The 15,028-nt window shown below is 39.8% G+C and overlaps 2 protein-coding genes across 2 annotated transcripts; both read left to right on the top strand.

The window, feature by feature from the left end:
• Positions 1–1,232: 1,232 nt before the first annotated feature.
• arpc1a (actin related protein 2/3 complex, subunit 1A) lies at positions 1,233–6,955 on the top strand. Its single transcript, XM_060897094.1, has 10 exons — positions 1,233–1,419; positions 2,083–2,163; positions 2,255–2,359; positions 2,449–2,671; positions 2,766–2,873; positions 3,672–3,884; positions 3,985–4,060; positions 4,162–4,355; positions 5,754–5,844; positions 6,530–6,955. Exons 2-10 carry the CDS (start codon positions 2,100–2,102, stop codon positions 6,566–6,568), a joined length of 1,113 nt encoding a protein of 370 aa, XP_060753077.1. The 5' UTR covers positions 1,233–1,419; positions 2,083–2,099; the 3' UTR covers positions 6,569–6,955.
• A 179-nt stretch (positions 6,956–7,134) lies between these two features.
• arpc1b (actin related protein 2/3 complex, subunit 1B) lies at positions 7,135–14,556 on the top strand. The gene is made up of 10 exons (XM_060897095.1): positions 7,135–7,434; positions 7,988–8,062; positions 9,928–10,032; positions 10,123–10,345; positions 11,116–11,223; positions 11,455–11,661; positions 12,469–12,544; positions 12,631–12,827; positions 14,053–14,143; positions 14,263–14,556. Exons 2-10 carry the CDS (start codon positions 7,999–8,001, stop codon positions 14,299–14,301), a joined length of 1,110 nt encoding a protein of 369 aa, XP_060753078.1. The 5' UTR covers positions 7,135–7,434; positions 7,988–7,998; the 3' UTR covers positions 14,302–14,556.
• Positions 14,557–15,028: the final 472 nt, after the last annotated feature.

The raw sequence follows: 15,028 nt of genomic DNA, 5'->3' as shown, positions 1-15,028 counted from the left end.
GTTAATATTCCTCAAAAAGGAACTGATTAACAAATTTCAGGCTTATTAAGTGATATATAATGTGGCAACATTTGGTAATCAGATTTAGCTGAAAATGCAGTTTATTATGTTTGAAAGTTTGTTTTTTTTTTACACATCTGAACACACTGGGACTGAATTTCATCTTCAAAATTTGGGTCTTAATAATGTTGAAAACAATTCCACAGAACAAAAGGCTAGCAAAGCAAAAGACACGTTTAAGAAAAGCAGCCCTTTAAATTCACACAGACACAGACATATAAATCACAATATTTCCAGATGCAAATTTCAGGCAATAAAAACTGATGCAAATTAGCTCTTTATCTGTTCAAACTAATTTCCTGCCAATTACAAGACACAAGGTTGAACACCTGCCACATTTTGGACAACATGGCCATTAAATACACTCGTAACAAGTAACTCTTAATTTGTTTTAGAGTTTGTAAGTGTTTAATTACAAACAGTACAAGTGGTCTGAAATAAACTGAACAGAAATTAAATTAAATAAAATTTCACACTCCATCAAAACTCAAATGAAGTTCATATCAATACTTGGTGAACATAGCTTGGACGCTTTTATATATATATATAAATAATTTGCTTTAAATATGTCTTACCAAAGTTTAGTTCACTAAAGCTAGCTGGAATCATGTTTACGGTAATGCTGACATCTCTCCCACATTTGTGATCTCTGTGACTTTAAGCACTGGTTTGTTTGTTGGTGCCTTAAAACGCTGATCTTTTGGGATTTTAATGCACAATGGCTTATAGCGTTTAAACGGATTGGTTTATGTTTTGTGGACGGAAAGGTGTTGTCGATGTGAGAGCTCACTGGGTTCATTTTACTTGACTAAACCTCCCAAGTCACCAGATCTGAATCCGGTAGAGAATCCACCTTTGGGACGTGATAGAATGGCAGCATGTCAAAGGGACGTAAACGACATAAACCCCTGATGTTGGTGTAAAAGCAAATACAAGGCTTTTTAGTGCCATGAAACAGTGTTTGTGGCCATTTGGATTTGTGCAGCTGAATAATACACGATAAACATTGAGTTGGTTCACTCAACAATACTGGGATGTAGTTTAGTGTACACAGTATGTGTAAAAGTGGACTTTTTCCCATCTGCTAAACGAGGTAGGTTTGGGTGCCTCCTCATGGTTAATGATGCTCCTGTCTTGTGGTACTCCTTGGGTCCTGTGCGTACGCATGCGCAGTGATGCACCGCTGCCATTTCCTGGATTCCTGACAGGGAGCTAAACTCCATAGAGCGAGCAGTCGGAGTGAATTCGTGTCGACTGGCCAGAGTCCGCGAATTCAAGTCCGTCCACTACGACAAAAAAAAGCGAAAAGCACTGAGGCATCTTGCGGATTTTTTCCAACACAGAACCGACTGTTCAGGTGTAAGTGTGTTTTATTGTGGAGCAGTGAAGCCCGAGGCCTTCTCGTGTCTCTCACAGAGCCGGTCTTCCTTCCTCATTAACACAGTCTATTAATCAATATTGTATGGATTGTTTTTAATTTATATTTAAAGATATTTTATATATATATTCCTTTCCTTTTAAGAAATTAGCTAGATTAACTTTAGAATTAGCTTGGCTAAGGTAAAGCTCGACGCCGCTAGCTTTTTAGCCTGTTAGCTTGTTAGCCTGTTAGCTTGTTAGCCTGTTAGCTTGTTAGCTTGACGCCGCTAGCTCTTTAGCCTGTTAGCTTGTTAGCCCGTTTGCTAGCAGATATGCTACCCGTACTAGCTGTACTAGCAGCACATAAGCTAACCGGCTAAACTACATCATCATCATCACAATCTGAGGCAGTTCCACGCCCTGAAACCGACAGTAGGCCATTAACAGAAAGTCTTGTTCTGCAGGTTAAATCAGTAAAGCTCTGGGAAACTTGCTAGTCGCTAGTTTTTGGACATTATTTTTCATGAATAATATGTAGCCTAAAATTAAGACTGAATATGTTGTCTTTTATTGATCTGTTGTCTCTGTTTAGCTGATTAGCTAATTACATGTCATTGTTTGTATTTAATTATTATTATTATTATTATTATTATTACTTTGCAGAGCTACAGAAAAAGAAAATGTCACTACACCAGTTTCTCTTGGAGCCCATCACATGCCATGCATGGAACAGGGACAGGACTCGTAAGCAACAGCTTCATTCATCTCAAGGTTTTAAACTCGTTTTCACTCCAACAAGCGACTGAATTTCTTGTGGGTTTCCTTCTTCTCCTAGAAATCGCTATCAGTCCAAACAACCATGAGGTCCATATATACAAGAAGAGTGGAAATCAGTGGGTAAAAGCCCATGAACTAAAAGAACACAATGGGCACATTACAGGTAATCTTGAGTCATCAGTCATAATGTAATGAATAATTATATGCATTTGTATTGTTATATGATCTAATATATATTCCACATGGGTTTAGGCATCGATTGGGCTCCTAAAAGTGATCGAATTGTAACCTGCGGAGCGGATCGTAACGCTTACGTGTGGAGCCAGAAGGACGGCGTGTGGAAACCCACTCTTGTCATCCTCAGGATCAACCGTGCTGCCACGTTTGTCAAGTGGTCTCCTCTGGAGAACAAGTTTGCGGTGGGCAGCGGAGCTCGCCTCATATCTGTTTGCTATTTTGAGTCTGAAAATGACTGGTGAGTTTGATGCGATTGCTGGGAGAAAATACTTCTAGCAGTAGGTCTATGTGAAGCCTCGCTAACTCCTGCTTGTGTGTCTTTCATTTTTAAGGTGGGTGAGCAAACATATCAAGAAACCAATCCGCTCCACTGTCCTCAGTCTGGACTGGCATCCAAACAATGTGCTTCTGGCAGCTGGGTCATGTGACTTTAAATGCAGGTAAATGGCGCTTGTATGTCTTTCATGTAATGAGCAAACCTTTATTCATAAGACTGTTGCTATTCCACTTTCTCTAGATATTAGAATGTTTTTTTTTTTTTTGTTTTTTTTTTTAAATCATTTCTATTTATGAAATTTCTAAATAAATAAAATGAGCAACTATTTCATATTTTTTTTGGAAAGAAATAATATGCTATATGCTTGTATATTATACAAGCTTTGAGAATTATATATGCAGATATCATGATGCACTCAACATATGGCAGTTATATAGTTTCATCTTAAAGGTGCAAATAGACTTGACTTTTTCCGCACATGCGTGAACTTTACACAAAAGATTATTAGTTTATTAATGATAAACGCAACGATTAGCGATTTCCTGCACAGTGGCGTTATACACTGATTCTCTTTGGAACTTTCTGCTAGTGTCATGACTGTTGTCATTATCCACGTCTCAAATAACACTGAGCTGGGAAATCCAGAGGACCACTAAACAAAACTGAACTTTCTTTGGTCTAACAGGAAATTGATCAGTGTTAGAACAGTATATGTGTATGATTGTTTTAGTTCTAGGCACTGTCAGCTGGTATTGTACTGCTTCCTATGTGGTTTAACCACTTTAATTTCTGAGGAGGCGACATGACAAATGACCACAGGGACATTCCTGGTAGAGATCTTGCATATGTGTAAAACATCTAACAAGCTAGTATAAATCAGTGCTGTTAGTTCAATTGAAAGGATAATTGAGGTGTGTGTGTGTCCGTGTGTTTCCATCTAACGCCCATCACTTTTTCCAAGGGTGTTTTCTGCATACATCAAGGAAGTGGAGGAGAAGCCAGCTCCAACTCCATGGGGATCCAAGATGCCGTTCGGCCAAGTAATGGCAGAGTTTGGTGGAGCAGGCAGCGGAGGATGGGTCCACAGTGTCTGTTTCTCTGCCAGTGGAAATCGACTGGCCTGGGTCAGCCATGACAGCACTGTGACTGTGGTGGATCCCACAAAAAGCTTAACGTAAGCACCCGATCTGACCCGTTTTATGGCGATCACCATAATTAACGTCTATGGACTGCCTATGAATGATTCTGATTATTATGGTTCTTTTGTCTTACAGACCAAGCTCGTTGAAGACTGAATTCCTTGCTCTTTTGAGTGTGACCTTTGTGTCTGAGAACAACATTGTTGCAGCGGTAAGAGCGCCACGCTCGGTGGTGATGCTGTCATATCAGAGATACCGGACTTGAGCGTATTCTGAATTTGTAACCTTCCTTTTTATATTTTTCCTCTAAAGGGTCATGATTGCTGCCCGATGCTGTTCACTTTTGATGATGGTGGTAACTTGACCTTCATGTCCAAGTTGGACATTCCAAAGCAGAGCATCCAACGCAACATCTCTGCCATGGAGCGCTTCCGCAACATGGACAAAAGAGCCACTACTGAGGACCGCAATAGCACTCTGGAGACCCTTCACCAGAACAGCATCACGTAAGTATCAGGCTCTCATCTCAAAGCAGTCAGGCAGAGTTTTTTTTTTTCCCAAGTTGTGAGTGATCTAACAAACCTTTTTATAGCATCATATTTTTTAAATATTGTCTTCCTAAAGCTATGGTCATGCAGTTCTGTGTAAAATACCTGGACAATTAAAAAAAAAAAATTCTATAAAGCAAAGATGTCCTCAAAAATAATGAAACGAAGAGCATTAAACAGCAAGAAGCTCATGCTTTGTCTCTTACTTGCTTCTGGTATTTCTTTACAGGTCAGTTATATAATGTTTTCTTAAATTACTTTAAGTTGAAATGATGAAAAATGTCCAAATTCTGTAATGCAGACAAACTAGGTTTATTGATGATGATGATGATAATAATAATAATAATAATAATAATAATAATAATAATGGGGTGCTGCAGACTTTTGCACTGTATTGTATGCAAAGCAATTTGCTGAACGGAAGGAATGTTTAAGGGCAAATCAGTTTTATTTTTATTTTTTTTTTTTTTTACACAACCATGGTAGAAACGACATTTAAAAACTGTGACAAAATAAGTGACAAATATCTACCTGAGTGACATCTAGAACAGTGGTCTTCACTATTTTTTTCATGTGAGCCACACTGATAGGACAAAGTCAATAGGAGAGCCACTTTCACCGCAAAGTATGCCAAGTTATTCAGTCTTAAATAGCTTATCTGTTTAAATACAATGTACAATATTGTAATACAATAATTACTCGAGTTGAGGATGATGCAGGCTCCCCATCAGTTACCTCTTTTGTCACTGTCACATTGCTTTGTTGCTATTCAATTTGTGCGCGGGATTGTTTGATAAGAAATCGATCCATTTTTTTTAGTCCGTGTGTACAGTAAACACAAGTTGTTAACTAGCATGAAACACAAACTAGCTTCTGGCAGGCCGCCAAAAACTGGCTATTGCGCAGAATGCAGTGAGTCAGTGACGAATCAAATAATATAAATATATATTATTATTTGTAATAGAGCACATTAATTTTTCTATGCTTCCCTGATTGTTTTTAATGTTATTTAAATGATAAATAAATTTTAACCACATGATCATATCATCGTATTATTTACTGCTATGCGAGCCGCATATTAAAGCTTGGCGAGCCGCAGGAGGCTCGCGAGCCGCGCATTGAGTAAAACTGATCTAGACCGTCACTAGGCTTCTGAATATAATGTCCTGTCGTCGCTCACTGAAAGTGTCTCTGAAGACTGGTACAAAAACGAACTAGGAAAATCTATTGGGCTGTATATGATATTAGAATATAAGCCTGTTCAGCACATCTAAGCTTTATTGATTAGTGAAATAAACATTGTTTTAGATTTGTGTTTGTTTCTAATGTAACATGATGCCTTTTCTTATTTTGTAGCCAAGTGTCTATATATGAAGGAGACAAAAGAGATTGTCGCAAATTCTGCACTACAGGAATCGATGGAGCGATGACCATATGGGACTTTAAGGTGTGTGTGTGTGTGTGTTTGTGTGTGTTTCCCTTTGTGGAACATGAGTTTGAGCAACAGTACATCTGATGTTCACCCTGTAGGAGCGTTCAGTCTTCAGTAATGCTGCTTGTACATCAACATACAGGACTTTGTCTCAAAAGAGCTCTGTCATCTGTTGCCCAACAAACAAGTCTAGAGAGCAAAACTGGGTGGGAGGGGCATACACACACACACACTCACTCTCTCTCTCTCTCTCTCTATTTCTCAATCTCTCTCTGTCTCTCTCTCTCTCTCTCTCTCTCCCTCTCTCCCTCTCTCCTGTCAATATCACTAGCTGTTCGCTGCTGTGTTTGAGCTCATGTATTGTGAGAGTATAGTGATATCTGTGAATGGGCTACACTGCCCTGTGATGCTGCATATGCGGCACACTCCCTATTTTGTAGCTGTAGTTTGATCTGGAGCAGGTTGCTAGGTGGGAAATGTCAGATGACCCAAATTGGGGGCTCAGTTCACCTTCAAAATCAACTATTTATACAATTAACAATAAAAAAAACCCTTCAGACTGATTTGACATGCTAGATTGTTTTCTGTACTGTATTATGGGACACGTATCCCATACAATGCTATAATATACAGAGATGATGCAAGTTGCTCTAATTTATTATACTAAATGTTTATTTATTTTGTTTTTATTTCTCCACAGACCTTAGAGTCTTCTATCCAAGGCCTGCGGATCATGTAAAAGAACTCTCTCTGAACTAGGATGACGCAGCACAAGCGACTACGGCTTGAACACTAACAAGGAGAGCTCCGATAACACTTCTGAAAGATTTTAACTGAGGAAAAAAGCACTGACCAGTTTGTGAGCTGACGTGACACTCTTAAAAATGGGGGGGAGAGAAAAAAAATGACAAAAATGAAAAATGGCAAAAGGGTCTTTTGATTTTCTTTCTTTTTTCTTTCTTTCTTTCTTTTTCTTTTTTTATTCTATGCCAAAGCTGGTGCTCCAGCAATGTGTCATTTGATCATTGGCACTCCGAACCTTTAGGGGAACCGGAGGGGAGTTAAATTAAAAGGATAATTTTATGTAAATGGTCTGTTAGAAATAAAAGAAATATACTACACACTATGTGGAATGCAGCATTGTGTCTCTTAATGTATAATTTACAGCATCCTTTGTGTGTGTGTGTGTGTGTGTGTGTGTGTGTGTGTAAAAGTTACTGTTGGTTAACTGAACCTGTGAACAGCAAATATTTACATAGTATTACCTGTCCACATTAGATGTGCTCACAGGCCGTAGTCGCTCAGATCAGCAGAGGAGAGAAGCTTGTGCTCTGAGCAGGATGTTGAAGGGAGTTCAGAAGAAGGCCGTCCTCACTGACAGGCAGGCAGACAGACGCCCACATGAGGAAGTGGTTATGCTTCTTAAACAGGAAGGGGAAAGAACGCTTTTTTCTTCTATAAAAAAAGAGTAAAGAAATAGCTGAGTTTCATTAAGAGCCAAGCCAGCGTTTGTGTTGACTGCTCAGAGTCCACGAACTGAGGCTTTTCTTTAACAACTCACTCTACGCTGCATCTCAGGGACGTTCTGGTTCAACCGTTTCCAAGGTAAGCAGAAAAACAGATGTTTTCTTTTATCTGAGACATTTTAAGCTGCAGGGCAGACTCTAGTGTCAGAGTGCTCGTGTTTGTGAAGTTATTTACATGCAGTAACTTGTAAAAAATGTTTTAGTATGAATGTCAGAGTGGACGTTTGTACACTATAAGCTCTAATAACAACAACATAAGATTATAAGAGCATCTGTTTCTTGTAGGAATTCGTACACTTCGTCAGAGCTACGTAGAATTCAAAAGACTTGAGTTTTCTGTGTTTTTCTTCTCTCTGAGCTCATGACAAATTCTTTCGTGGTCTGCTTTTAATTTACCGCACAAGTGAGAGAAGGTTCACTAGTACAAACACTTGGTTTTCTAAAGACCTTAAATTCGACCTAGACGTGGAAAATAGTTTTGTGTGCAAAGCAAATACAATACAGTGAAGGCGGAGGTTCAGAAACAACTTACACAAATGTGTAATCCTGTTAAAAATAAAACTGGTGTGACATTGCAGGATTTTCAACAGAGTTGTTTTTCTATTTAATTTCATCATACACCTGACTTACAGAGTCTCCAGTCATGGCTTACCACAGCTTTCTGCTCGAGCCCATCAGCTGCCACGCCTGGAACAAGGATCGGACTCGTAAGTCTTAAACAAACCTGCTGTAGAGCATCTCATAACATTATTAAATATTAACCCCACTGTAAGAGTTTAGTGTCTCAAGTAGATGAGGTTTAATTACGGGAACCTTTACGCTGACTGGAGTTGGAGTCATTTGTAAATGTAATGTAAGGTAGTTTAACTTTTGTCATGAATTTTGTCTGAATCTTTTAGTCCTTTGTTACATTTGTTCCGTTATTCGTTCGGCAGAGACGGAAATGCGGTCTAAACTCCACCAGTGAGCCTCATCACGCATGCTCTAATTTCACTTCCACAAAATGATCCCCCCCCCCCCCCCCTTTTACAAAATCACACCCTCAGACCGTTTGTATCTCATGTGCTCACTAGAGAACCACCATCGGAGCCCTCAGAGCCCGTTTGGCAGAGTCCATGTTCTTCTAAACACCACTGGCTTTGATGTGTACTGCCAAGCACAAAACAGACTCGGATCACTCATACTTTCCCTCAGTGTGTTTTCCCAGTCATCCAAGCAGTCAGAATTAAGCAGCTTATAAAACTTAGTATAAAAAAAATCCAGAGCAAGAACAGTTCCTTCTTTGTTTTAAAAGAGCAGAGGAAAAAGGCAGCAGAGTATCTTACATGGACATTACATTGATGATTAACAAAAAGAGAAGCGGTAACGGTTCCCCTGCCCACACACGCACACGTCTGCACACACGCTTCCTGTTTTACCATGAATGGTGCTCTGTTGCTGATGAGGGACGTCTTAAACAGGTCACAGATCCTGAGCAGAGAACACGTTTAGTGCATAATGAAGAACCCACGCGAAGCATTTCAGCTTGCGCTCGCTGACCACACTGAAATGACGGAGCATTTCTGCTGCGGCGGAACGTAGAACCACACGAACCGTCTCTTTTACCTGTGTAGCTTCCCTAGCACCATAAAAGCCATTGAAAAGTTTGATTTTCTTTTATTTATTTCAACAAAATGACACCTATAATATCTCTGAGCTCATTGTAAAAGCACTAATGCAAATATACATGGATGTAAATCAGTCTTTTTAAGCCAATCATTTTCTTCCAGTCTGAACTTCCTCATTCCACATTTCAAAGAAATTCACCAGGTTTTTTAACAGTCAGGGTTTTGAACCCTGTTTTTTTGTTTTTCCCCCCCCTTACTATTTCTTACTTGTCCCTGACAACCTGAAAGATAGATAGAACATGATAAAGATCGACGGATTATGTCACGCTAAAATGCAAACTGGTCCAAAATGCTTGTTTATGTTTGGCTTCCTGTCAGTAATTTATAGGCACGCTGAACCTAACCTTCGGAGATATAACTTTAAAAAAAGACTAATCTTAGCTAATGCACCTTCAAATAAAGATTTCATCTTTCTGTGAGTCAAATTAGCATGAAACACTGACGAGCCCCAATAACCACACGCCACCTGTTAAAACTCTGTATGTCTCATCAGCTGTCTGTAAAGGAAAAGGGTAGAGTTTAGCAGTGTTGCTCTGGTTAGGGACAGAATTTATTTCAGGGCCAGAAAAAAAATAAACAAAAGCCAGACAGAAAGAAACTGGTCAGACCCGAAGCGCTAGAAACACATTTAGACATTAAGTATAACTTCCCTTTAAGTATAGATAAATATTATTAGGTTGTTCTCACAGGTCTAGAAGCACCTTTAGAGATTACAAACTTCCCCTTTAAGTAGAGATACGCATCATTAGATCATTCTTACAGGTCTAGAAGCATTTTTAGAGATTACAAACTTCCTTTTGACTATAAATCTCAGTAATATAAGTAATTATTGCAGGTCTAATTATTACAGGCACTTTTAGAAGCAGTCTTTTTGTAATTAGCTTGTATTTCTGCCTTCTGAATAGAAATTGCACTGTGCCCTAATAACCATGATGTCCACATCTATAAAAAGGAGGGAAATAGCTGGAACAAGATCCATGTGCTGAAGGAGCACAACGGCCAAGTCACTGGTGAGTGGTTCTGTTAGCGTCTAAACCATACACCTAAAAAGCTGGGTCTAGATGTCACTGCTGAAACATTGGGCATCTCCTGTGTGCCAGGTATCGACTGGGCCCCGGAGAGCAACCGCATTGTGACCTGTGGCACTGACCGTAACGCTTACGTCTGGACCATAAAGGGGGATGTGTGGAAGCCCACTCTGGTCATCCTCAGGATCAATCGTGCCGCCCGATGCGTTAAATGGTCACCCAAGGAGAACAAGTTTGCTGTGGGGAGCGGCTCTCGCCTCATCTCTGTCTGCTACTTCGAGCAGGAGAACGACTGGTGAGCCGATCGGGTTACCGGGTCTCCTTTGTCATCACAGGGTTAATGTTTCATTTAGAATTAATCTGCAAGTGAAGTGATTTTTAAATCAAACCTAATTGATGCTGAATCCTGAAATCTCTCGATAGGTGGATTTGCGTCTTTCAGACGTTTTCAATCATATAAAGACTCAAATTTCTTCACCAAATCATTTCAGAGGGGATTTCATTGTAGGGATTACTGTACAACTCACACTATGTACTCAATTGTCTAGAATGTCTCTATGCTGTAGATTTATATTTTCCCTTCACTGGAACTCAGACACTGTTCCGTCATGACAATAAACCTGCACAGAGCTCCATGAAGACATGGTGTGAGAAGGTTGGAGTGAAGAACTCGAGTGTCCTGCACTGAGCCCTGACTCTGACTCAACCCCACTGAACACCGACTGAACCCCAGACCTCCTCACTCTTACACCATCAGTGTCTGATCTCACTAATGCTCTTGTAGCTGAATGAACACAAATCCACACAGACACTCCAACATCTAGTGGAAAGACGTCACAGAAGAGACGAGTAGTGATGTGTTCACAAACGTTTGGCTGTATTGTGTATATAGTATAATAATGTTTGATATTTGAACTTATTTAGGGAGAAATGCTGACGTCCATCAATCCCAGGACATTCTCTCCTTTTCTCTATATGTTACTGACGTAGGCTTCTATTTCCTTTGGCTGCAGTAGTTTTGTCTTTAATATCTAGAATGTACATGATCTTCCTTTGCTTTTCCAGGTGGGTTTGTAAGCACATTAAGAAGCCCATTCGCTCTACTATCCTGTGCCTGGACTGGCACCCCAACAACGTCCTCCTGGCTGCTGGATCGTGTGATTTCAAATGCAGGTTGGGACGAGTCGTTCATCTCTATCAAATAAAAGCCAATCTGTCATTAATAATGCAGTGTGATAGTAACTCAAATAATTATCACTGGGGTCAGACCTCAAGCCCTGAGTTCTTCCTCATGTAACACTACATTTTGGTGTGTAAGAAAAGGAAACACATGTCTCTGTAGGTCTGAGAATGATGGGCTACTCATCACAGTTAGCATTATGCAAATGTTTACCTCATCTGCAGGATTTTCTCAGCCTACATTAAGGAAGTTGAGGAGAAGCCTGCTCCAACTTCATGGGGCTCCAAGATGCCATTCGGAGAGGTGATGTTTGAATCGTCTGGCACTGCAGGGTGGGTGCACGGGGTTTCCTTCTCCGAGAGCGGGAATCGCGTCGCTTGGGCGAGTCACGATAGCACTGTGGCTGTGGCTGAAGGAGGCAAGACTGCTGTGTGAGTGCTGATCATATTCACCATCGGAGTACATGAGTGTGATCTAATTTACTGCTCACACTTTTTTTTTCTCATTATTTTTGAAATCCACTCTTCTAAATATCTGATAGAGTCTGAACTTTAAATAGCACTCACATTCTGTACCTCGCTTCAGGAAGACTTCCTGTTACGATTTAATCATCAACAGGCGATGAAGGCTAAAGCATTATGCACATCAGTAATTAACACCTTTATACACTAGCAAAGGTGGGAGTAAGTCACACACAAGTAAGTCTCAGGTCATGAAAGTCAAGTCGAGTCTTTTTTTTAAAATGTGCGACTTAAGTCTGACTCAAGTCAAGTCATATGACTCGAGTCCCCCATCTATGTACAGTAGGTCTCATTTATCACTCTTTATTAAAACTGTGTGCGCGCAAATGTTTGTGTAAGTCAAACTGAACCAGATGTTTCCACTGGATTTACAAAAAAGATTTTTGTGTTTGAGTACGTCGACCAGACGACACAGCTCATTTGCATACAGATACGCCCACAAAACTCCATAAAAGGTCAAAAGAATAGAGGGCGGGCAACATGAAATGAAATGACTACTAACAGTAAAAAAAAAGGTTCTTTTGACTCACTGCTATGCCAGTGAAAGTCTGAAACACCTAAAATGAGAAATGAGAGACTGTTAACAAGAGACTCGATCTCTGTAGATGATCTGAAGCCACACAAATTGAACGTTGTTTTTTTTTTTTTTTTTTGTATGAATTTCTTATGTGAACTCTCGCACAAACCTCTCACTAATCTCTCTTCTGCTGTTGTCAGAATCACCAGCCTGGCTTCAGAGACGCTTCCCCTGCTCTGTGTGACCTTCATCACTGAGAACAGCTTAGTGGCAGCAGTGAGTACTGACGACCCAAACTGCTCGTCGTTACTGATGACCCGTAAACCTGCGAGAGCTTGATCTGATGGTGAAATGTGTTTCAGGGCCACGACTGTTACCCTGTGCTGTTTGTCTACGATGCAGCAAAAGGAGCTCTGACTTTTGGTGGTAAACTTGACGTTCCCAAACAAAGTGCTCAGAAAGGTCTGACCGCCAGGGAGCGTTTCCAGAACCTGGACAAAAAAGCCACGTCAGACAGCAAGGAGGCCGTGCTGGAGTCCCTGCACAAAAACAGCATCAGGTTTGTTCTACATTTATATTCAGCAACAATGATCTGCATCAGTTAGATAGAGACCCCAGAGCTTCTGAGCGACGGAGCCTTGTTTAAAGGAAAAGTCCAATCTGTAACACATTAATTACATATATATCGCTGTATTCGTGATTATGGTGGTGAAGTTCGCATTTCTAGGACTGTTACAATGCCATATAATAAGAGAAAATAGTTCATCACTGTTTTGCTGTTAGCTAAAAAAAAACAAAAAAAAAACCTGCAAGACTTCTTTAATGTCATATCGATAAAAAATCCAACACAGAAGTGCCAGAGAACATCCACATTGGAGGATGCAACACATCAGGCCTTCCAGGATATTGTGGAGTTTTTTTTGTGATCGCTGCAGGCAACAATGCTCAATTTTGCAATTTTTGTGGTTCTTTTTGGTTTTGTTTTGTTTTTTTGTTTTGTTTTTGTGGAAACGACTTGAATCGGAGAAATTTCAAGCACAGGATTTTTTTTTTCTTTAAGCATGTGCGAGTCACATAATGTTCAAAATTAGAGGAACCTTTTTTTTTCTTCAGGATTCTTCTCTAAAATCTCTTACCAATGAAGACGTGATTACGTGTGTAATTACTATCTATAAAAGCTGTAGCGATGTGCGATGCACCATCACTCAGAGGGGACATCACACAACACACAGGTTTTAGCCCGTAGGTGTGGAAAATCTGTTCATTTCAAAGAAACTACAAGCTTCTCTGAATATTGCAGAGTTTGCGTCATTTTCTGTTCCTTTCTGCGATCGTAAATATACACAATCCTGGAGGGAGCCACAGTGAGAGAGCATAAAGTTGAAGATTTAAAACTGACCTATTTGAGATGGAGTGAGAACAGTTTAGACTAAACTACTAAAGCACTGCTGCATCACTCTCTTTACATTGAGATGAACTCTCACTAGCAACACGATCAGCTGGTAGACAAACGGCATTGTGGGTCATTTTAAACAAAACTGACCAAAGGAAACTTTTTATTCAGAGTGGTGAAGATCAGATGTTCATCATAAAGATTAAATATGTTCAGAATGTTGTGGATTTTTCCTTTAAGGACTCGACTTCTAGCGCACATTGTTGGTCTTGTGCTTCTGAGCACCGTGCTCAAATATCTGTATAGTCATCGCACCGAGCTCTCTTCATACCCATGAGTGTAGTTTATAACCACATACTGTATCTATCCCATGTCTGTCTTTCTCTCTCAGTCAAATCTCAGTGCTTGATGGAGGGAAAGTGCAATGCACCAAATTCTGCACCACCGGGATGGACGGAGGAATGGCCATTTGGGACGTCAAGGTGAAAATCTTCCTGCTCGTATATTTATTACTTATCAATTAATTTCGAATGCACAGATCAATACGGATACCATGTATTGTACAAACCCTGATTACTAAAACGCTGCTCCCTCGACACAGACCCTCACCTCTGCCATGAAAGATCTGAAGATCGTCTAAAAGCGGACTTCATGGTGTCCTGAAGAAAAACTGATCATCATCATGAGCGCTGGGATAAAGTTTTATATATATATCATGGCTGATCATCTATAATGTCACAGTACATAGCATTTATTCTTCTAAAAGCAGCTGTGATCGGATGCTGCAGCACTTACAGACCCCCTGCTACTGTTTATGACTCTTGGTACTGCTCACTTACTGATTCTTAATTGTCTTTAATAAAAATCACCTTAAATAAATAACTTTGAATAAAAATGTACTAGAATAGAGAAACTCTTTTTTTCCATCTGAAGTAGAATTTTTTTTTTTAACCAGACATTTTATTTAATCTTTGAAGGGAACAACTCATTTTATACAAAAAAAAAAAAAAAAAAGATTTTTTTAAAAAAAGTGTTATGGTTGTCAGCTCACTGGGTCATTAATCGATGCTGAAACACTGACATTAACTCATGCTCAAAATTCTCATGCATAGACTGTAAGATCAGTGTAAACGAGAACCTTATATATAATATATATATAATATAAGCCCAGTGCCTATTTTTTAATCCGTCTTGTGCTTCCTGAACACAAAATATATAAAATCCTGTATATTTATAATGACATTCATGAGCGTTTATTTACTTCTCAAGAGAACTTGAGAATTCTTGGGAAAAACGCGTCCTCGTCTGTCGCCGTGCTGGGATCACGTGACTCGGGTCCTCTGGGACGTCTGTGGGAACGTAACCAC

Source organism: Tachysurus vachellii, chromosome 21 (assembly GCF_030014155.1).
Source record: "Tachysurus vachellii isolate PV-2020 chromosome 21, HZAU_Pvac_v1, whole genome shotgun sequence".
Lineage (NCBI taxonomy): Eukaryota > Metazoa > Chordata > Actinopteri > Siluriformes > Bagridae > Tachysurus > Tachysurus vachellii.
The sequence above is the reverse complement of the archived record's forward strand: the minus strand, read 5'-3'. Positions and strand labels throughout refer to the sequence as shown.

Bases quoted from the DNA above. Each gene is read 5' to 3' on its own strand.
- arpc1a (XM_060897094.1), top strand. From the start codon at position 2,100: ATGTCACTACACCAGTTTCTCTTGGAGCCCATCACATGCCATGCATGG. The intron at 2,360-2,448 runs GTAATCTTGAGT...ACATGGGTTTAG, and splicing joins ACACAATGGGCACATTACAG to GCATCGATTGGGCTCCTAAA. The intron at 4,061-4,161 runs GTAAGAGCGCCA...TTTCCTCTAAAG, and splicing joins AGAACAACATTGTTGCAGCG to GGTCATGATTGCTGCCCGAT.
- arpc1b (XM_060897095.1), top strand. From the start codon at position 7,999: ATGGCTTACCACAGCTTTCTGCTCGAGCCCATCAGCTGCCACGCCTGG. The intron at 8,063-9,927 runs GTAAGTCTTAAA...CCTTCTGAATAG, and splicing joins CTGGAACAAGGATCGGACTC to AAATTGCACTGTGCCCTAAT. The intron at 14,144-14,262 runs GTGAAAATCTTC...CCCTCGACACAG, and splicing joins TGGCCATTTGGGACGTCAAG to ACCCTCACCTCTGCCATGAA.